Consider the following 22,517-nt stretch of genomic DNA (forward strand, 5'->3'; position numbering starts at 1 on the left):
CGTTCGAACATATCCGGAACAAGTGCTTCACTGACGAATTTTGTTCGAACCACAACGCTGTAAATGCTTCACCCACGTACTACAAATACAAATAATCACCAACAGAACCTAAACACCTAACCTAACCTATGCCTATATATACACAATATGCTAATATATTATAAAATTAATTTATATTTGAGAAAATTCTTGTTTTGAATGAACAGCATGTTAAAATTTATGAATGCGTCTGTGGGGTCGACCGCTGGATGTAATGGACTTAAGTCGAGGACGGGTTGAGTTGTGAGTCGCTTTTCATTCGTAAACCAACCCATCATCGACTCAAGTCCATTACATCCAGCGGTCGACCCCACAGACGCATTTATAAATTTTAACATGCTGTTCATTCAAAACAAGAATTTTCTCAAATATAAATTAATATTATAATATATTAGCATATTGTGCATATATATGTATATATATATATGCATAGGTTAGGTTAGGTTATCTTGAGATGATTTCGGGGCTTTATAGTGTCCCCGCGGCCCGGTCCTCGACCAGGCCTCCACCCCCAGGAAGCAGCCCGTAACATTACATCCAGCGGTCGACACCACAGACGCATTTATAAATGCGTGAAAGAAACTCTGCCCATTTTTTCTCGCCGGCGCCTGGGATCGAACCCAGGACCACAGGATCACAAGTCCAGCGTGCTGTCCGCTCGGCCGACCGGCTTCCTGCTAGTCCTCAGGTAGGTTAAGAGAGGACACTTTAAATTGCCCGTTTTATTGACGTTCTGAAACCTTAAGAGGACGGGTTGCTAATGAGTGATATCGAGGGCCCGGGGAGGGTGGTCGTGGATCAGTGACGGCCTCGACACGTTGCAAGGCGGCGGCTAGTCATGGGAATGGACGCTTTGTTTACCTGTAACTTCATCTTTTGCAAGCTAAACCGTTTATTTAGTCCTTTATTTTTAAATAATATTCACTCATTATTATTTTAGTCGCATACTGACTAAAATGCGATATAATTTAAATGGTACTATTCATTATTACTATAGTTACTGATTGATATTTACTGTGCCACTAAACTCAATAATTACTCTTATTCATGTATGTTCATATTGTTTAGGAATGATATATCCACTCCATATAACTAATTACCTTGTTATACAATTCCTGGTACTAGAGTAATTAGGGTTATTTATTTTTAGTATAAATACTGATTCCATCATTAATGACCATTATACACAGTATGTTGCTTACTTGAGACGCAAACGTGTTATGTTGCAGAAGTATAGTGCTGAGCCCATTATGTGCCTCTATGTTTAGGACCACCGCCCACAAGATGAGTACATATGGGGTGCATAATAAATGAACTAAATAAACTAGTGTAATCAAGAATGTTAGTCACGTACAAGTAATATGCCAGATTTGGATACATGTTCTTGCTTGCAAGGATCATGAAAAATATCATGAGTGATCATGAGTGAGATCATGAGTGCAAGGATAATGAAAAATAATTCGGTCTTTAGAGTGGTGAAGGGAACTATGGTGTAACTGATGAGCAGAGCATCAGTCTGGCATAAGGCATTGAGTTTTTTATTACAGTCGAAGCATGGGGTTATCTTCAATCATCTAAGGTGGAAAGGGATAGTAACATGAAGAGGTGATCTCCCATGATGCAGGGAATTGCCGTTGTTCTCTCTTGGTAGAAATTACAAATTTGATGCATTCTTCTAGGTTAGGTTGCATAATGTAAGTCATAATAACGTGGCAGAAAATTTAGACTCCAAACCGAAAAATCTTATTATAGTTATGTTTCAGTCTGTCTTTTATGGATAATGGTCCAGGATGGCCAGAAACGCCACCACTTCCTTTGTTTTCAGATTTATGAGTTGGGTTTCCATAAGATGGTGTTCTAGTAATCCATTTTGATGGATGCTGACCTTTAATAAAGGTTTAAAAGGCTCCTATATTAACTCATCGTAAACAATTATGGAGAGGTAGCAAGCATCAAGATACAGAATTAATTTTACTGATATGATTACGTATGTATGTTATATAAGAGTTCCTTCCTCATGATTAGTAACTCAGTTTTACAGTGGCTTCTGAGGACAATCCTCCTGGCTTAGGCTTCCATCTTTTGCAGATCTCCAGGAATTCTCTCAACAAATGCAGAACCTTGTACAAATGGTCAATGTGATGAGCACCAGAAGTGTTGATGCTAGTTTGGGTTAGGGGCATCCCTCATAAATCAAATAGAAGAGATATGCCTTGTTGAAATTATCATATTAGGGAATTAAAAAACAGATCTGTCATCTGGTACAGCCATTCTCTTATATATGTCTTGGACAATATTGTGAGCATTAACCTAAACAAAACTTCTTACACACTAGTTAAGTACATTGACCATTTCCCAACATTTTTATTTCCTTTATTCCATTGTGGTATATATTGAACCCTTCATTAAATTTTCATTATTTGACCTGAGAACTTATTTCCCATTGTTCATTAGACTTCCATCATAAAAAACTAGCGTTAAATGTAATGAAACGCCAGTTTCTGGGTGAGCCCTAGAGGCTCCCTGCAGCTATCCAAATAGTGCTATATTAGTTTGGGATCATCAGTCACAGAGTCGTTTGCCTACCGGGGACCACGAGCCAGAACCTGGCCCCCTCAGAAGTGCAGGGAGCAATGGCCTATGAGCATTTTACATTTAAAGTATGTCATAATTGCCATCGACCTGGGAAGGCACCCAGAAAGATAGGAGACACAAAACAGACACGTCTGGTGAAAATTGCGACCTACGTCCTGGAAGAGCAAAATAACTCTCAGAAAGATGACAAACAAGCAACACTTAATGCACCTAGCTCTCTTGCTCGTTACCGCTACCCCCACTCCGGGCAGCCCACCACTCCAGTTCTTGAATGATGAAATCGCTGACCAGAGGGAAGGAGGGTGTCAGAGAGCTTACGGGGCTCACCCAGAAACTGGCGTTACATTACTTTCAACGCTGGTTTTATGTGGGGAGCCCCATCGGCTCCCTGAAGCTAACTACCTAAAGAGACAGAAAAACAGGGACTTACCTCGGAGGTGGCAGCACTGTAGGTCTCGATTCGAGGAGACAGATGGCTGCAACAGGTGCCCCCAGCCCGTCCTCCAAACAAAGATCCAAAAGTGATTCCATGCACCCGCCAAACCCCCTGTTTATGAATGGAAAGCGGTTTACACACGACTCACAACTGCTGACGTTCGAACATATCCGGAACAAGTGCTTCACTGACGAATTTTGTTCGAATCACAACGCTATAAATGCTTCACCCACGTACTACAAATACAAATAATCGCCAACAGAACCTAAACACCTGACCTAACCTAATCTATGCCTATATATACACAATATGCCAATATATTATAATATTAATTTATACTTGAGAAAATTCCCGTTTTGAATGAACAGCATGTAAAAATTTATGAATGCGTCTGTGGGGTCGACCGCTGAATGTAATGAACTTGAGTCGAGGACGGGTTGGGTGCCCCACAGCAACACAAGGCCGAAGAGGGTCCATGACACACGAGATACCTGGCTGACAGGACCTGGTTCGACCTCCAAAACCCCTGCGCCCAAATATCGACCAAAGATATAATGCTAAAGACAGCCGCCCAAGCAACATATTTCCTAACATCATGGGCACGAGGGTAGACTGTAGGCTAGCTAGACAATGCCACTGCAGACAACCTGAGACACATGAGCCTTGGAACAGGGAACCAGGGAAACTTGATCAATCCAGAGCGCGTCCACCGTCACAGAACCAGTGGACCAACCAACCAAGCATCCTGCCAACCAACAGATACCTCTGGAAGACCGGCATTCCATTCTTTGTCAGAAAAGAATGAAAAGGCTGCCAACGAACAAAACGACCACCACTACCAAACAAACAGAACCCTTGGCGCCGGAGAAGAGCATGAAGCTCACCAATCCGACCTTCAGAAGCCAAAGCCAAGAAAAAAAGAAGGCCGTCCAAGAGCAATCACGAACAGAAGGGGCCACTACAAACCGAGAAAACAAAAAGGAAAGAACCCGGTCCAAAGTCCAAGAAGGCTCAGGCAGTCCATGAGCAGGCCGGAGGTGAAAAAACAAACAAGAAAAACTTGTGGATATGCTGATCTAGGAAAAGCCAAAACAATCCTGTCCGACACCGACGAAGAGAAAGGAAATAGCAGAAAGCCCACCAAGAAATTTCATACTGTTGCTGAGAAGAAGGTGGGACACCATCCAAGCAGCCACTTGATCATCATACAAATGGCGATACACCCGTGTCAGAAAAACCAGATGCGTAGAGCGGAGGAGTAAGTCAAACCACTAGCCTGACCTGCTGAAAAAGGCAAAGCCGCGAAAAAAACACCGGGTTCCGACACCGAGCAAGTAGTGCCTGAAACCAAGGCCGGGGAAAAGAGGTACAGGACACCCCAACATCGACAACAAGGGCCTCAGTCGGGGAACGGCGCCATGTATAATGGGAAATGCCAAGGCCACACTGACGCGAAGGTGTGCAACCAGCTCCAGTGAGCCATGGACCAGGGAACCCTCCCTCAGCCACGGACCAGAGAACTACCCCTCTCCCCCGGTTAAGACAATAAACTACAAGGGAGCAGTCCGAATGGAACTCGATTAACGAGCCCCTAGGGGCCGAATCTGCTACAGCGTCTGCCACACCGCTGCAAATTCCTGCACCGTGCTATGTGCCCGACATAAGAACAGCCTTCAATGCCCCTGGGCAACTGGTGAACACTGGTCACAAAGCCCCAACCAAAAGACGAAGCATCCATGAACACATCGAGTGAGGAAAGAGGAAGGCAACATGGCACCGAATCCCGGAAAACCTGAAGAGGAAGCTGGTGACACAGCAAACGATGCAAGGACACCGGGAATTGAACCCAGTGATTGAGCGGTGAAAGAGGCTGCGTGAAGATACCAGAACAGCCTCCGTAGCCTCCCTGGTTAGAAGACAAGCAGACACAGATGGGCCACCAAGACCAGAGCCAAGCGCGTGAAAATGCGAGGTGCCAGATTCAAGCCAAATGGAAGATAACGAAAATGGTAAAGCTGTAGCTGCACCACGAAACCTAACCAATCATCTCAAGATAACCTCAAGAAGAATCCCTGAACAAGCCAGACCTGGGACAACTTGGTCAACCGAAAGGAGGGGCAAAGGAATCAACTGGATCAGACGAGACAAATAAAAATGCATGAAGATCTGCAAAGTCCTGTGTCGGAACTGGAAGCAAGCGGGAAACCCACTTGAGAGACGAGATTGTTCTGACCACGCCCAAGCGAACCCACTCCCAGATGACCTGACAGAGGAACGGGGAAGAGGCCTGCCCCCAGAGATCCAACCCCTAAACGGGATGGCGTATAACGCCACCAAAGGCCGGAAGAAACGACCTGAAAAGCCCACAAATCGCGGGGACCAGGCACAGGCAAAAGGAGCCCAGCCTCCCCCTCATCGTCCCGTTAATGGGTGACCCTGAAAGGGCTGATGCCAATACCAATAAGCCAACGTTCGCACAGAGTGATCACAGCACCAACCAGCCGAAGAAAGCTCTGGGGAACTCGCTGACGCAGAAACTAGCACCGAGGGCCTACCCTGACCCAACGAGGCTCGAACCCTGGCATGACCCATCTGAGAGGTCCGGGAACAACCCCCCAGAGCACCAACAAGTCCGATATAGGACTGCAACTGGCTGAAGCTGCCAACAGAAACAAGGCGACACTGTCCCTTGGGAACAACCGAGGACAAAATGGGGAAGAAAACGGCAGAGCCAGGGCACATGCCAAATCTAAAGACAGAACAAGCACAGCTTGCTGACACACAAGATGAGAGATGCAAAACATGGAGACTGTCTCCTGGAGGATCGGCGCAAACAGCTTCAGAAAGCTGCAGCAGCCTAAACCTAAACTCCAGGCATAAGCCCCTCACTCAGTGTCCCATATCCTCCGCAAGGCAATCCGAAGACAGCTATAGAAGACCGAAGAAGCGCAAGATTGAGGACAAATGACTGAGAGTCCGAAGGTCATCAGGTGCTAGGGCAGCCAAAAGAGTGGGAACCTGGGCATGTAACTGCATCAGACCGACATCACAAGGAAGCACAGGGGCAAAGAGGCACTAATTGAGGAACTCAAGCGAGCCCCCATATAACACCCGCAACACCGAAGAAACCTACCACTACTCAAGCGTGTGGGTATGACAAAGGCAACGCCAAGCCCCTACAGAGAAGAAGGGGCAGTCGGCTAGCCAGTAAGACTTCGGAACCTCATACACACCCAATAAGGGGAAGAAGAACCGAACTCAAACGAAGCCGGATCCATCACAGATGCGTAAACCGGGTCTCACAGGAGGTATACACCAAGGGCCTCCCAAACCTCCCCAGGGAAAATTCGAGAGGAAAGAAAACTCAGGAAAGACTAATCCGAGGAATCCAAGGGTACGCGGAAATGAACCCGGGGAGGGGGGGGGAGACAAAAACCACATCCACTGCAGCAACACCCTCTGTCTAGAGGGCACAAGGGCCCAAGCAGGGTCAAAAGAAGCCCAAGAGGACTTCCCCTGAGCCCCGGGAACCCCCGATACAGGCCCTGGGATCACCACCCCTAAAGAAAAGGCAGAGTACAGGGGAAAAGCTTCCAAGAAGGGAGTCTGCTGGGTCGACCCAGAAGCCCCAGTGGGAAATTTGGGCTCGACCACCTCTGCACGCGAATTGGAAGGGACAGCCCCCCCGAGCCTCATCCCTAGCTAAACCCCACCCTGACTTAGAAACCCTCAGACGTTTGGGAGCCGGAAGCAGGGGGAAAAGGGGAGAGGAGCAGGCCCAACCATGCCCACTTGGGAAGGAAGAAATCAGTGCCTAAAACGTAAGCAAGGCAGCTTTGAGGCCTCCAACCGGGCAACTAACCAGGTCCGTTGCAATAAGGATAATCGAGCATTCAATGCAGCCACTGCCTGATCCCTGAGATCATCAGACAAGGGTTGAGTAAATTGAAGCACAAGTGGGGAACAAGTCCCGCAAGACTCCAGGTTGTAGGCATTCCTGACCCAACGGAGTCAGAGGCAGTACGGATGATCGTCACCCAGAGGCAGGGGCGACAAACAAAATTGAACTTCGCACGAGGCGAAAATGGATTCAGAAATATCCATGGTACGACTAAGCCCACAGGGAATTTCCAGGGCCCCTAGATAATATTAGCCATACTGGAAGCCCAGGCACTTGGGCCAGCTAAGCCAGTAGAACCCTGTCTATAGCACGTAAACTTACCACCAGTAGCAGACATGAAACCCCAGGGGCAACAGAGGAAAACCACCACCACAACCTAGTTGTGCCTAGTAAGTAGCAAAGCAGACCTCATGTCCACACAGGCAAAAATGCCAGAAAAAGAAAAGAAAACCCCCAAAATCACACCACTAGCAGTTGGAGAGAAACATCAGCTGCCGCAATAAAGCAAGCTGTGCCAGCCGTAGTGCCCCCTAGTCAAAAACACTCCCCTACCCGGGGTAAGACAGAAAGCCCTAAAACCCCCGATGTACCCCAAGAGTAAAGTCAACCTCAAACAAATTAGTCCTCAATGGGAAGTGATTCCCAAACGCCCAAGGGAAGATAACCTTGACATGCAAGGGTAGTACTTACAGAGCACCTAAGGGAACCCTAGGCACATGCTGCTCCAGTACACAAAACGCCTGGCCACCACACCACACACAGCCGGAACTGCCACACAGGGTGAAAATCCAGAACAAGAATTTCAGGTCAGAAGTGACTCAGAAGTGGAGGCAGACTCCATACACAGTTTCAAGTGTAGACCCCAGTAGGATCAGGAATTTGTACACCAGTTGATTGACAGTTAGGCGGTGGGACCAAAGAGCCAAACCTCAACTAGGTGATTACATCAGGTCAAGAACTGCAGGTAGCGCCAACAAGCAGGAGGGCTAGTTACATGAAGAGTTGCTCGTTTGTCTTCTTTCTTGGGGGAGCTCTCCTGCTCTTTCAGGATGTAGGTCGCAATTTTCACCACACTGTATTTTGTTTTGTTTTGCCTATTTTTCTGGGTGCCTTCCCGGTCGATGGCAATTATGACATTCTTTAAATTTCAAGTGCTCATAGGTCAATGCTCCCTGGACCTTTCTGAGGGGGCCTGGTTCTGTCTCGTGGTCCCCGGCAGGCAAAGGACTCTGTGACTGATAACCCCAAACTAACTGTATAGCAATACATCAGTTTGGATAGCTTCAGGGAGCTGATGGGGCTCCCCACAGAAAAGTGATTGTAAAATTAAATTACTGGTAATCAAACAGCACATATTTTATTTTGTATACAGAATTCTGCACTTACAAACATAGTTCATAATATAGCAAATGCCTATGGAAAATAAACTTCATCCAAAATGATGATTTCCCATGCAGGAAACTGTTTTATAGATATAAGGATGAAAAAGAGAAAAAGAAAATTTTAAGTAATTATATTTAAATTCTAACATTTTTAGGTGAATATACATGCTATACGGTAAGAGTAGGCAATGTAATTTGTCTTTAATTTACGTCTTGCTAATTTTTATAAGTACAAACAACTCATTGCTTTACTGGACTATTTTCTGAGGTTCACTTCTACAACAGGTAAACTAAGACCATTTAAATATGCAGTAAATGTTCAGTATTATGCAGGTTTTTGAAGAAACTGAGTCATATGTACTAAGTGTCAAATTATTCTTGAAAAGCATACAAAATAAATATTGCACTGATATTTGTATGTGGAATTTCATTAAGGTTTAACCAATAAAAACATTTCTGGGTGTGCTTGAAGAGTTTAGGGATGAAGGTCCAGTCCCATCGTTATCTTGAGATGATTTTGGGGCTTTAGTGTCCCCACGGCCCGGTCCTCGACCAGGCCTCCACCCCCAGGAAGCAGCCCGTGACAGCTGACTAACACCCAGGTACCTATTTTACTGCTAGGTAACGGGGGCATAGGGTGAAACTCTGCCCAATGTTTCTCGCCGGCACCTGGGATCGAACCCAGGACCACAGGATCATTAAGTCCAGTGTGCTGTCCGCTCGGCCGACCGGCTCCCTATCGTATGGCTTCAATATTTTCTCAGATCATGTTTTGTGATTTAATTGTCTACTGACTATACTGTACCTTCAAGGAGATCCTGCAGTTGGTTTTACTTGAATTTTATTAAAACTTTGAATGTAAGTGATAACACCATTCATGAAACTTAAACAAAACTGGTCATTCTCTTCCCATTTGGTTTAAAGCTGTCTAGATTGCCACATTTTATTTTAGTGAACTGTAACTAAGGCATAATATATTTACTATTTTATAAACAAATATTCTTTGTACTGAAATGGTTCCCATTTAAAACAAAAAAAATTCTTAACTCTCCATGGTGCACTTTCACTGTGCGTGCTAAAATACATATTGTGAAGTACCATTTGATGATTATGCAGGTCTGTGCAGTAATGTACTTCAAAACAATGCATCAAATACTCAAGTAGATGAATAAATACCATGGGCTCAAATTTATTATTACAACATACAGCTTTGGAAAGCTAAATAATATTGTAATCGTCCATATTTACTTAAGTAACATAGCTCTTTATTTGATAAATAATTGTATATGTCACTATGACCATATACTAGACACTGTAGTAGTATTTATACAATTACCAAAAATATCACAAATGCATTTTTCAGTTCATACCTCCTCCAGTACTTCAAGTTATTAATTTTTGTATATGATACAGTTGACTCATGATTATCTGTGGGAATGTTTCCTGAAACTATATAAAATTCATGCAAGTGAGATTAGGAATAGGATTCATTCCAAGCAAAAGAACTTTATTACAAAACTATGTTTTGGGTTGAAAATGTTTGAAATCAATATTTATGCATTTAAAGCTATTTTTGAATATGCAGAATTGATATATATATATATATATATATATATATATATATATATATATATATATAAATAAAACAGTTTTAGCAGTTATGACTCGTATAACTGCATTATAAAAATTTGCATTACATGTGAACATTGCCCAAGTTAATAGTTTCAATATTTAACTCAAATAGGTTACTGCTAGTTATAAAATTAAAACCGATGATCAAAATAATTATACCTTTGACTCCTTAATGAATTCTTATATCTGAAGTTTAATATTACATTGTGTGCATGTGAAAGTTATTTAAAATTATTTTCCCAATGTGCTTAACAGAGTCAATACTGATTTCTTTAGGAAATGATGTTCCTCTTCTCTGTCTTCATCAGCTGAAGTTGCTTTTTCTTCTTTTTGGAGATGTTTATTAAGGGGTTCACTTCGCCACTTGTGCCACATTTCTTTCACCTTATTACCCAGCAGTCTCACCTCATCATCTTCACTCAAACGTTCCCGGAGACGATCATATAAAAGGTCCCAGCTTATATGATCATAAACCTGTGGAAAGATACGAAACACAATTTACACAATTCTCAACTTTAGATTAGCACATGAATCAACACACTGTCCATACACCAAACTTTCGGTCAAATGTGACCTGCTGTGAAGTGGCCAAAATAAGTTCACTTCACTTCATATGATATTTCACATGAGATAATAGGCCAACTCTTACGTATTTTCAATTTTATCAATAAGAGCACTCAAAATATCGGCAATACAGGAGAGTTGCCAACTATTCTTATTTTTATTACTTTTTGTTTGTTTTGCCATGAAACTTAAAATAATAAGATTAATTGAATACAGGTCATTGAAAAGTACATATAAATTTATTGAAACTGATAGCTCCGGAGAGTCTCCGGGACTCACCCAGAAAATAGCGTTTCATTACATTCAACGCTGTTTTTTTTTAAATTTCAATTTTTTTTTTACTAAAACGCATGATTCGTCCCCCAATAATTTAGATAATCAAAATGTACTTATTTTAACTATAAAGGTCGAGACTGTCTCTTAATGCAACAGAGTGCCTTCTGCATATACAGTACTGTACAGTATACAGTATTAGGGCTAGTCATGCAGAATTGTTTAGGGTATACAATACCCTGTATATTTACTATTTATCTTTATACTTGTTTATTCATAAACAATTTCAATGATTTTAAAATCCCAAGTAATGTATGATTTCTTCAGATGCCAAAATTATCTTTTGCCAAATTATGCCAAAATTATCTTTTGCCAAATTATACAAAAATTATATTTTGCCAAATTATGCCAAAATTATCTTTTGCCAAATTATACAAAAATTATGCCAAAACTCAAAATTATCTTTTACAGTAATGTTATTAACCAATATATCTTTCTTAGCCTTACCTGTTGTTTAATTATTTCAGGGGCCATGGCAACTGCACACAGTTTTCGTGTTTTATTTGAAACTTCAACAACTGTACCTACATACTGTAGAGACTTTGCAATAAGTTCAAGATGTTTTGCTGTTCCAAGTGGAGAAGCACATGCTATAACAGTGGGTGCAAGGAGGGTCAAACAATTTATAAACTCATGAACAAATAAAGGGGGGAGTCTTTTTCTCTGTCGTTCAAAAGGTTCTTTTGATATGCTCTCACTATTTAGATTTGCTTCTTGAATTTCTAAATTGAACTCAGGAGAATAAGGATCAGAATTGTTAAGATCTTTCTTAAATTTTTTCACATTTTCTTGATCAGTTTCATTCATTTTTCTTTTCCTTACAGCTTCATTTTCTATTTCCACTGTAACACACTCATCCTCTTCAATGTGTTTTGTGATATAATCTTTTCTTTCGATGCTGTCCATAAGTGTGGACCACAATGCTGATAAAACTCTCACGACTGCTGCTAGAAGTAAGGGATTAACAGATGTGGCTGCTCTTGAGGAAGCATTAGGTTTGGGTACAGCAGTATTCACAGGTAACACAACTAATGGTAACACAGTCAGCAAATTCTGGTTTACTGTCAGTTCTACCGCACCACGAGGAATGCGAACCATAGCTTCTAATACATCAAGAGCCTGTACCTAAAAATAGAAAGAATAAATTAAATTAAAATAAAGAATAAATAAATCTATAATAGCATTCCTTTATCAGTCAGATTTTTTAAATAAATTTTATATTAAGAAAGCTGTTACTGTCTTTTTAGGTAATTCAATGGCAATTTTATTGCCATTTTTCTACATTACATTTTTTGTAATACGTATAGTATCTTCACAGTGGTCTTCTCACCATACCAGCTGTATTGCTTTCACAGTAAAAACTTTACATTTAATCTTGTACCATGTTCAAAAGTGCTTTAATGGATAAAATGAACAAACAAAATTTGTGTAAATCCAGTCTAATTGATTTCAATAAAGACAATTATACAAATAGGTCCAATTAAAAATAATTTGACTAACAAAGAGACAAATAAATGACATTGAAATGGGGAAGTGAGCTAGGGAACAGTAATCACAAGGAAATCAGACTTGGTGAATACAGTGCTCAGTAAGTTATTAGCATCGTCAATGTAAAATTACAAAAAATTCTTCAAGAGAGAATCATTACTTACCCGTAGCTCATTGTCAACTGAAGGGGCTTGGAGCATACCTATCACCAACGTGCTAGTAAATGTTCTTTGACAAATGTTGTAATCAAGAATCTGTCGAATGCCAGTTGAAAGTGTTGTTAAGAGGAAAGATCTATGCTCCCGATTGTCTGTTATATGCGTTGAAGAATAAAGTTGAAATAATTCTGGAACCTGAAAGACAAGTTCAGTTGATAAACATTTAAATGTTTATATTACAGATACAGTATATACTGTATTACTACATTATACTTGCTTGAAATCAATTCAAAGAGGAATTCTTAATATATTCAGAAACCTAAGCAAAAAACCAGCGTTGAATGTAATGAAACGCCATTTTCTGGGTGAGACCCGGAGGCTCCCCGGAGCTTTACCGGCTGATATGCTAATGTCAGACTTTGGCATCAGTCATGTGTATGGAGTTCTAGGGCCTACCGGGGACCACGAGCCAGAACCTGGCCCCCTCAGAGAGGCAAGGGGAGCAATGGCCTATAGAAACCCCCGTGTGGTTGGAAGCATTCTATGTCTGCCATCGACCGGGTCAAGCATCCAGAAAGGTAAGCATTCCAAAACAAACCCCTATTCTGGTGAAAATTGCTACCTAAGCCGAACTAGTGAATAGAACTCTTCAACAGAAAACACGGAAACTAGTATGACGTCATACGTCACCGCGCCGCTGTCTGCGCAGCTCCCCCCTCCCCGGGAGGGGGAAGGGGGAGCCCCAGACCTCCCACGCCGGCTATCCACCCATCAGTTCTGAGGCTGGATGTCAAAACACGCGAAAAACGCCGACCGGAGGGAGGGAGGGTTGCCGGGGAGCCTCCGGGTCTCACCCAGAAAATGGCGTTTCATTACATTCAACGCTGGTTTTCTGGGGGGAGCCCCGTCGGCTCCCCGGAGCTAACTACCCACAGAGGAAGGTCAAAGGGACAAAACCGGGAGGCGGACACCACGCACCCCCCAAGGAGGCGAGACAACCGGCAGCAAACGCCAACCCAAGGCGCCACAGCCCCGAAAATCCCGGGAACAACACGAGAACCACGAGCAGCAAGGCCCCTGCACGAACACCAAAAATCCATGCCCGAAAGACTGCAAGGCCACGTCGCCCAGACGGCAGCGAGAGCAGCGAAGCCACGAACGCCACAGGCATGAGGGAAGAACACAGGCAGCTTAGCCGCAAGAACACGGCTGACCACCCGGGACACCATCACCCGCGAACCGGGAAGAACAGAACCGGATCAACGCAAAACGCGCTCCGGACCCAAACGCCGTGGCACGCAAACAACAGCAGAGGGCCGCCACTGAACACAAAAACGACACACCCCCGGCCCGACCAACAAAGCACCAACAAACCCTGGACCCCTCCAGAATGCAGCAGCCCCACCCCACGCCAGAAAAGATGGAGACTGCTGCCATCAAACAACCAAAACGCTAAAACCGAAGGAGCAAGAAAACACAGCGAACCGACCCCCAGAGGCAAAGGCCCAAAGGAAAGAGCCGACGAAAAAACACACCGGAACCGAAGGGGCACTACCAACCGAGGAGAAGACAGAGCACGCTGACCAGAGACCAGGATGGTGCAAGCGGCGCACGAACAGGCCGGAGGTGAAATGACGCACAAGACAGCTGACTAACGGTGCAGAAGCAACACCAAGACCGAAAGCAAGCTGAAGCGGCTCCGCCTGCGCCGCACGAAAAGAGGCGACAGTATGTGGCAAGACGACGGCCCCCAACCCCTACTAGAAAACCAAGCCGAGAGTAAACCAAGCCAACAAGAAGGACCCACCGAAGAAGGGACAGGAAAAGGAAGGACCGCCAAAATACCCCATACTGCCGCCAAGAAAGCACGCAGGTGGGACACCTACCACGAAGCCACCTGACCACCAACCGGAGGCGAGACCACGAGGCAGAACATAAGCAGCCCCGACAAGGCCCCCCCCGAGCCCAGGAAAAAGGCGGAGCCGCGAGAAGATCTCGGGCGCGACCACCGAAACCCAGGCGGCACAAGGAGATGGAACGTCTGCCGAACAGAAAAACTCCGAAGCATGCAAGCCCGCCAGGAGTTCAGAAACGACGGGTCCGACGCGAGACATCGCAAGAACCCCCCCAAAAAAAGTAAAACAACAACAACCGGCAGGGCAAGCTAGGAAAACCAAAGAAGGCGGAAGGGTCGCCGCCAGAACAGGACCCGAACCAAGGGGCACGAACAACTGCAACAGACCGAGACAAAGAAGCACATCACAGGACACAGGCTGACCAACGCCTAAGAACACACGCAGAACATTCCTGCTGCAGAAGAGGCAGGAAGAAAGAGCAGAAGCACAAAAAAAAAAAAAAAAAACCAGGAGAACAACCAGGGGTGGACAATCAGGCAGGGACAAAAACCCCACGCAATCCCCAGGCACAAAACGGCAGCAAAGCGCCACTCCACAACCGGACACAGGAACAAGGACACGCCACCGTGAAACACGGTACCAATGCTCACGTGCAGCAGCAGCAGCAACAGGCACCACTGCAACATGCAACATGTAAATAGCAACTCCCCTCTGCAAAGGCAGAGAACGGAGCAGGCAGACCCCAGACAGGGCCAACGGAGACACGACAAAACCCTGCAGGCCCAGAAACCTGCACCAGGCGACCGACGGCGGAGAAAACCCCGCTCGATACCTGCTGGATGAGGTACTGGGAGCTCTTTTACACCTCAAGCCCGGCCCAAGGTCAGGCCAGACCGGCCAGAGGATGGCCCACCAGGCAGCTGCTAGGAGCAGTCCACCGGCCCACATACCCCCACAACCAGGACGGGCCGGAACTGCCATACGAAAACAGGCCAGTGCGCCCTGGAAGTCCACGGACGAACCAGCAAGAAGGCTTATGCTCGCAAGTAGGTCGTGTAACAAGCACAGACCACTGATGGTAATACAGTGTTCCCCAAAAGTGCCAATAGCACCACTGCACTCCACTGGTACTATCCCGCAAGTTCTACCAGATAGGCGGGACCCAAGAGCCAGAGCTCAAATCCTGCAAGCACAGCCAGGAGCCTCACCAGGTGAGTACAGAACCAACCCTACAACCCCCACACCTCACAACATTAAAAAAGGAGGGTCCCCTGAATGACTCCAGCATGGGTTGGACATGCACATGAGGGGGACAGGAAGGGGTGATAAAGGGACAGTCACTGGTGTGCGAACGGTCTCAGTCGTACAAAATTATACCTAAATAAAAACAGGTATATGAACACCGCCGCATCCAGCGCCCGGCCAAAAGACGCCAGACCGCAGAAACTCACCTGGCGAATGGTGGCTCGAACTTGACACGACTCAACCGTGCCCAGAAGAACTTGGGAGCACCGCCAGGTGAAGACGCCAGAGCCGGACCCGCAGGAGAACAGGGAGAGGCGAAGGAGGCGGTCCACACCCATGACACAGAAAACCGCGGTGTCCTCCCCACAACTGGGAACCAGGACACCCCTGGTGCAAAGGGGCACATACCGCAGCCAGGGAGAAGAACGAGAGGCGAAGCACTGTAGCAAAAAAGGGCGCAAAACCCCAGCACTGAACCATCGCCCAGACCAAAACAAACTCCACGGCGCATGCGCATAACACGCTGGCCGAACCGCACACCCTCCCTGCGGGAAGGCGCCAGCCAGGACAATTGCACGAGAAAAGGAGCCAAAAGAGGAAGCAGGAACAATAAAACCGGCCAAAGAAGCAAAGAGCCCAAAAAAAAAAGGGAACCCAAACGGGCGACAAGTAGCCCAACCGGGCGACAAGTAGCCCAACCGGGCGACAAGTAGCCCAACCGGGCGACAAGTAGCCCAACCGGGCGACAAGTAGCCCAACAGGGCGACAAGTAGCCCAACAGGGCGACAAGTAGCCCAACAGGGCGACAAGTACTAGGAGCCGACAGACGTTCCAATAATGCGGGAAGTAGCGAAAAACCTTCCCGTACCCTCGAGAACACAGAAGCCAACACTAGTTCCGAAGGCACACGAAGGCGCAGGCGCACCCGAGATCAAAAGTCACGCAGAACCCCAACGAACGGGGAAACATGACAAAAACACCGTCCCAAAAAGCGGGGGAGGAAACATCCACCCACAGGACGGAACCAACCGACTCAAAGGCCAAGGAACCGAGCCCGGGGAGGGGCCGACGTCCAACAGCACGTACGGCGAGTGGGGAGGAAAGACCCCACTCCGCGTAACCACAAGCCCCGCCTAGAGGGGGATAAAACCCCCCACGGGGTCTAACGGGGCCAAGGCCCCCCCAAGGCAGCCCCTCCCCAGCCCCGGGAACCTACACGACAGGCCCCGGGGCCGAGCCGTTCCCCCAAAGCCCCGGCCGTACCAGAAAACCGGGGCAGCCGTGAAAACACTAAGGAAGGGAGCCCATTGGCAGACTCATACAACACGGCTGGAGGAACAGGCCCAAATGCCCCCGTCACTACCCCGGAAGGGGAATTCCCCGAGACTGCCCGAGTCTCAACACCACGAAACACCCCGCCCTGAACCTACAGACGGTAAGGAACCGGATGCAGGCAGGAAGGGTGAACCAGGGGAAAGACAAGGGGGCGTGGATGCAACCAACACCCCCAAGTCCCAAAACGAAATACAACGGGGCAGCCCCGGGGCTCCCGGGGAGGAAACCACGAGAACGTTGCCACCACCAAGGCTCAAGTGCAACGCCCCTGCTGCCCGCACCCGCTTTGTTAGCACAACTGGGTAACCGAGCCACAACGAGCAACCAAACTCGCAGGACACCGGGTCGAAGGTGTCACCGACCCCACAGGCAGCAGACGGAGGCAAAACAGAGAGTCACCCAGAGACAAAAGGTGAGAGCAACCCTCAAACTCGCTGGAAGCGAGGGGGGGGCTCTGGGGTCACATCCATCGGACCCGTGCGCCCCCAGGGGTTTCCCAGGGTCCCGAGCGTTTACTTTAAGAGGACTCGCGCTCAGGTAATCCCAGGCAGGGTACTGCTAACCGGCACCCAAGCTACCAAACAACTTTCTAAGAGCTGAACCCCCGGGACGTGTACACTCACGGGGACCTAGCAGGGGGGTACCACCAGAAATACTCAGAACACAAGGGGCAAGAACGAAGGCAGACCCCCCCACCAGGTATATAAACAAAAGAAAAAGAAAACCCCGCAAGAGGACAGCGTACCCAAGCGGAACAGAGCCGGCCGCTATGATTGATAAAGACAAGCTGCACAGTACCCCGCGCCCCACCAGTGCAAACACCGCCCCTTACTCTAAGGCGAACAAGGGAGACAGAACACCCGAGCACACAAAGAGCGGCCGAAAACCAAGCGGTAAACGGCCAAGCAGGGGCAGGACCCAAGGAACTTGTGGAAGGTGGCCCCAAGCCCCAAGGGCAGTACTTACAGGGCACCTAGGGAAGGGAACCCTAGGCGCATGCAGCCCGAGTACTGAAGAATCACACCCGGCTCACGCACCACCTAGAAAACAGACACCACACTCTAGGTACAGTGCTGAAACAACCACTGGAGCCGGAGCACATAACCATTGCCTATAGCATCAGCCGAAGAACTGATGGGTGGATAGCCGGCGTGGGAGGTCTGGGGCTCCCCCTTCCCCCTCCCGGGGAGGGGGGAGCTGCGCAGACAGCGGCGCGGTGACGTATGACGTCATACTAGTTTCCGTGTTTTCTGTTGAAGAGTTCTATTCACTAGTTCGGCTTAGGTAGCAATTTTCACCAGAATAGGGGTTTGTTTTGGAATGCTTACCTTTCTGGATGCTTGACCCGGTCGATGGCAGACATAGAATGCTTCCAACCACACGGGGGTTTCTATAGGCCATTGCTCCCCTTGCCTCTCTGAGGGGGCCAGGTTCTGGCTCGTGGTCCCCGGTAGGCCCTAGAACTCCATACACATGACTGATGCCAAAGTCTGACATTAGCATATCAGCCGGTAAAGCTCCGGGGAGCCGACGGGGCTCCCCCCAGAAAAGTACTGCTGTACTCTCAAAGTCATGAGATATCTGCTCTTAAATTAATGATACTTACATAATAAACTTTGAAAGCAGGTTTAAGGAAGAGGTAGTTGAGGACTGGCTTGTACATGGGGTGTCCAGGTTGTGAGAGGAGTTGAGATGCACGGATGAGGAAATGAGTTGTTAAAGCAGGAAGACGGCGTTGTTTCCCTTCAAAGGCACAGCTGACCACGCCCACCAACCATAACCACGGCAATTTTAGTCTGCGGTGACTGGAGAAAATCATGAAATAAGCCATTTATTAAGTAAATACTGTAATTATATTTAATAAATTAAACAATAAAATGAAATTTATTATAATGAAAATAATATACAAAATATAATGCTAATACCATGAAAATACTAATGACAGTACAGCAATGCACAGTATAACTCTAAAATACCTTTATCATATCAGTTCAGATAGTCACAACTACCTAAACCTTAATGCTTCAGCATTTATTTGCAGACTGCATACCATGTGATTTTTTTTTTACAAAATTTGATAACTCGACCATACAGGCCTAAGAATTTTCTGCTAATTTTTCTCAAACTATCCATTATTTTCTCTAGAATTTCATGCTTGAACTATATGTTGATTTATCAAAAAACCAGTGTTGAATGTAATGAAACGCCATTTTCTGGGTGAGACCCGGAGGCTCCCCGGAGCTTATCCAGGCTGAGATGCTAATGTCAGACTTTGCCTTCAGTCAAATGTATGGAGTTCTGTGGGCCTATCGGGGACCATGAGCCAGAACCTGGCCCCCTCAGAGAGGCATGGGGGAGCAATGGCCTATAGAAACCCTCGTGTGGTTGGAAGCATTCTATGTCTGCCATGGACCGGGTCAGGCACCCCGAAAGGTAAGCGGTGCGTCGTGAGTATACGCCCTACAAACGCCACCTTAAGAACCGTCAGTCCGTCGAGATCAGGTTCAGCGACGAAAGACGGATTGACAATAAAAGGTTCCCCTCGCTCGAGACGTTGGGTACTACAGTTCTACAGGTGCAAGAGTATGCCTCCTCAAGCACCCGGACATCAAAATAGAAGAAGTCCAAAGGAATAACCAAAACAAGCAAAACGTCAGCAGGAAACGACAAGCAGATAGGAGAAGAGGGGGGGGAGAAAAACGAAACATAAGGGTAAGGAAAAGCGATCCGGCACAATTAGAGAAGACAGCAGCAGGAGCATAAGGCCACAAAAGGACAGAGGACTGTCCCACGGAGCATCACACTCCGGCAGCTGTCCACCAAGTCCCCCTCACGGCACCAACGGGCTAGATGGGGAGGGGGAGATAAACAAAAAGAAAAAGAAAACCCCGCAAGAGGACAGCATACCCAGGCGGAACAAAGCCAGCAGCTATGATTGGTGACAACAAGCTGCGCAGTACCCTTTGCCCCAGCCAGCGCAAAACTGCCCCTCACCCTAAGGTAAACAAGGGAGACAGAACACCCCAGCACACAAAGGGCGGCCAAAAACCAAGCAGTAAACGGCCTAGCAGAGGCAGAACCCAAGGAACTTGGGGAAGGTAACCCCAAGCCCCAAGGGCAGTACTTACAGGGCACCTAGGGAAGGAAACCCTAGATGCATGCAGCCCGAGTACTGGGGAATCACTCCCAGCTCACGCATCACCCAGAAGACAGTCACCACACTCTAGGGACAGTGCTGAAACAACCACTGGAGCCAGAGCACACGACCGTTGCCTATAGCATCAGCCTCAGAACTGAAGGGTGGATAGACGGGCGGGGGGTCTGGGGCTTCCCCTTCCCCCTCCCAGGGAGGGAGGAGCTGCGCAGACATCGGCGTGGCGATGTGTGGCGTCATGCTCATTTGCTCGTTTCTTTTTGGGGAGTTCTATCCACTTGTTTGACTTTTGGTAGCAATTTTCACCAGAATAGGGGTTTGTTTTAGGACGCTTACCTTTCTGGGTGTCTGACCCGGTCAATGGCAGACACAGAATGCTTCCAACCACACGGGAGTTTCTATACGTCATTCCTCCCCATGCCTCTCTGAGGGGGCCAAGTTCTGGCTCGTGGTCCCTGGTAGACCCACAGACCTCCATACACATGACTGATGCCAAAGTCTGACATTAGCATATCAGCCTGGATAAGCTCCGGGGAGCCGAAGGGGATCCCCCCAGAAAACAAAAACAAAGAAAGGCAAATGCTACAGCATGAGGGTTAAGATATTTGACATTTTTACTTTTTTCTTTAACTTAATTTAAGGAACTTAGAGATTGAGAACATTCAATACCTGGAATTTTCCATTTTCTCTACCATACATCTAAGTACTGCAGCCCCAGCACCCCAGACATCTCGTTGGTGTGAAGTCAGTGCTATAAAGCCAATAGCTACTGCGCCACACTCAGCATAGTCAATCTCAGTAATGTTTTTTTCAGCTAAGTATAACATCAGTGGCATGAGGAACCGCATGTCATAGATGGATGGGTCTTCTTTCTGTATATCCATTGGCTATTTTTATGTGCCATGGAGGGAAATACAGTAGGAAAAAACAGAATTATAATATTTAAAATTATTAACATTAAAGTACAATATAATAATACATTGTCAGTGCAGTAGTTTAGTAAATAAAAAAGGTACTGTACTTTATTAGGATTATCTTAACCTTTGTATCTTTTTTTAGACTAAGTAGTATTGTGGTTAAATATGCTAAAGGACCTAAACATAATCAGCGTACGTTAGAAAAATACAAAATAAAGTTTTGAGTGTACATTTCAATTTATGAAAAGCTAATTTCTGAGTAAGTCACTCAGCTGCTAACTTAGGAAAGTGTTCTGTTCTCTCAGGGTAACTGTGTTCCCTAGCCATGACCAGTGTGACTTTCCATCCCTGATGCAGTGCAGAGGTTTTCTAAATGTATGTACCACTGAGCCAAATGTCTTGAGGGTAGCAAGCTTTCACAGGCCATGGAAATATGCCCTTAGGTGAATGAGTTTAACCAATCTACATAGAAGCCAAGACTGATGGCCTTAGAACAGAGATGAATGGTGCAAAGGTTGAAGAACTATGCTGAAAGGAGACCTTAGTCACAAATCAAATGCACTACAACAGAGTTTTCATGGAAAGAAGACATCTGATTATTTTTCATGCTGGAGTGATGAAAGTGAACAAAGATGTTGCCATAGACAAAGATGACAAAAACCAGGTTCTGAAGAAGAGAATGAAGTTTGCCAACACAGTTGTCAGTAGTCAAGGCCAACAGGCACAATGTATTCAAGGCAAAGTTGAAGAGAGCACAGGATGTCCAACATAAAATCCAGCAACCAGGTAGATTGCAGACAATCAAGTATGTCTTATTTGAATCTAGTTTTGAGAGTTCTACACCTACAGCCTGGCCAGAGACTAGTCCTTTTAAGCAACAACCTGATATAAATACTTATGTCCAGGAGGGACGTATATGACATCCATAATTAACTCTGCGGATGTTCGGGGGAGGGACGTCAATGACGTCCTGGCAGACCTTTAGCTTTGCCTGGCAGACCCCTGCCAGGCAAAACAAAACTAAAACAAAAGAAAAACCTAGCAAAAGCACGTCTCTAGGAGAACAGACCTGGTCGCTATGGGTATACCAGACAGCCACACAGTACCTCGCGCCCCAGCCAGCGACGAAACTACTGTACCTCCTAACCCAAGGGAAAACAGGAGTAAGAAATACACCAGCTGAACCCCCAAGGTCAAGCAATCGCTGAGCAGTGACAGAACCACACGGAGGTAGCTGCTCCTGAACGGCTCATGGAAGATAACCCTGAAGCCGCAAAGGCAGTACTTACAGGGCACCTAGAGAAGGCGGCCCTAGGTGCATACAGCCCCAGTACTCTTGTGTTACGTCTGGCTCACACATCACCAAAACCAACCAACAACACTGCACTGCAGCACTGCGCAAAGAGTGGAGCCAGAGCAATCGACGGTCACCAACACAACAGCCTCTTGAACTGAGAAGAGTTGCTAGCGTGCAGGTCTGGG

The 22,517-nt window shown here is 46.5% G+C and overlaps 1 protein-coding gene across 1 annotated transcript in view; it reads right to left on the reverse strand.

Moving 5' to 3' along the window:
- Positions 1 to 10,065: 10,065 nt before the first annotated feature.
- The window catches only part of LOC123774597 (nucleolar pre-ribosomal-associated protein 1), a 44,121-nt gene continuing 31,669 nt past the window's right edge, over positions 10,066 to 22,517 (reverse strand). The window contains exons 11-15 of the mRNA XM_045769002.2: positions 20,788 to 21,005; positions 18,571 to 18,769; positions 12,535 to 12,723; positions 11,330 to 12,007; positions 10,066 to 10,459 (exon numbers count right to left, since the gene is read on the reverse strand). Coding sequence (XP_045624958.2) covers positions 10,217 to 10,459; positions 11,330 to 12,007; positions 12,535 to 12,723; positions 18,571 to 18,769; positions 20,788 to 21,005 — 1,527 coding nt within the window. The 3' untranslated portion in view covers positions 10,066 to 10,216. The remainder of the gene's footprint in view (positions 10,460 to 11,329; positions 12,008 to 12,534; positions 12,724 to 18,570; positions 18,770 to 20,787; positions 21,006 to 22,517) is intronic.

The sequence above is a fragment of the Procambarus clarkii genome, chromosome 51, assembly GCF_040958095.1.
Source record: "Procambarus clarkii isolate CNS0578487 chromosome 51, FALCON_Pclarkii_2.0, whole genome shotgun sequence".
NCBI classification, from domain to species: domain Eukaryota; kingdom Metazoa; phylum Arthropoda; class Malacostraca; order Decapoda; family Cambaridae; genus Procambarus; species Procambarus clarkii.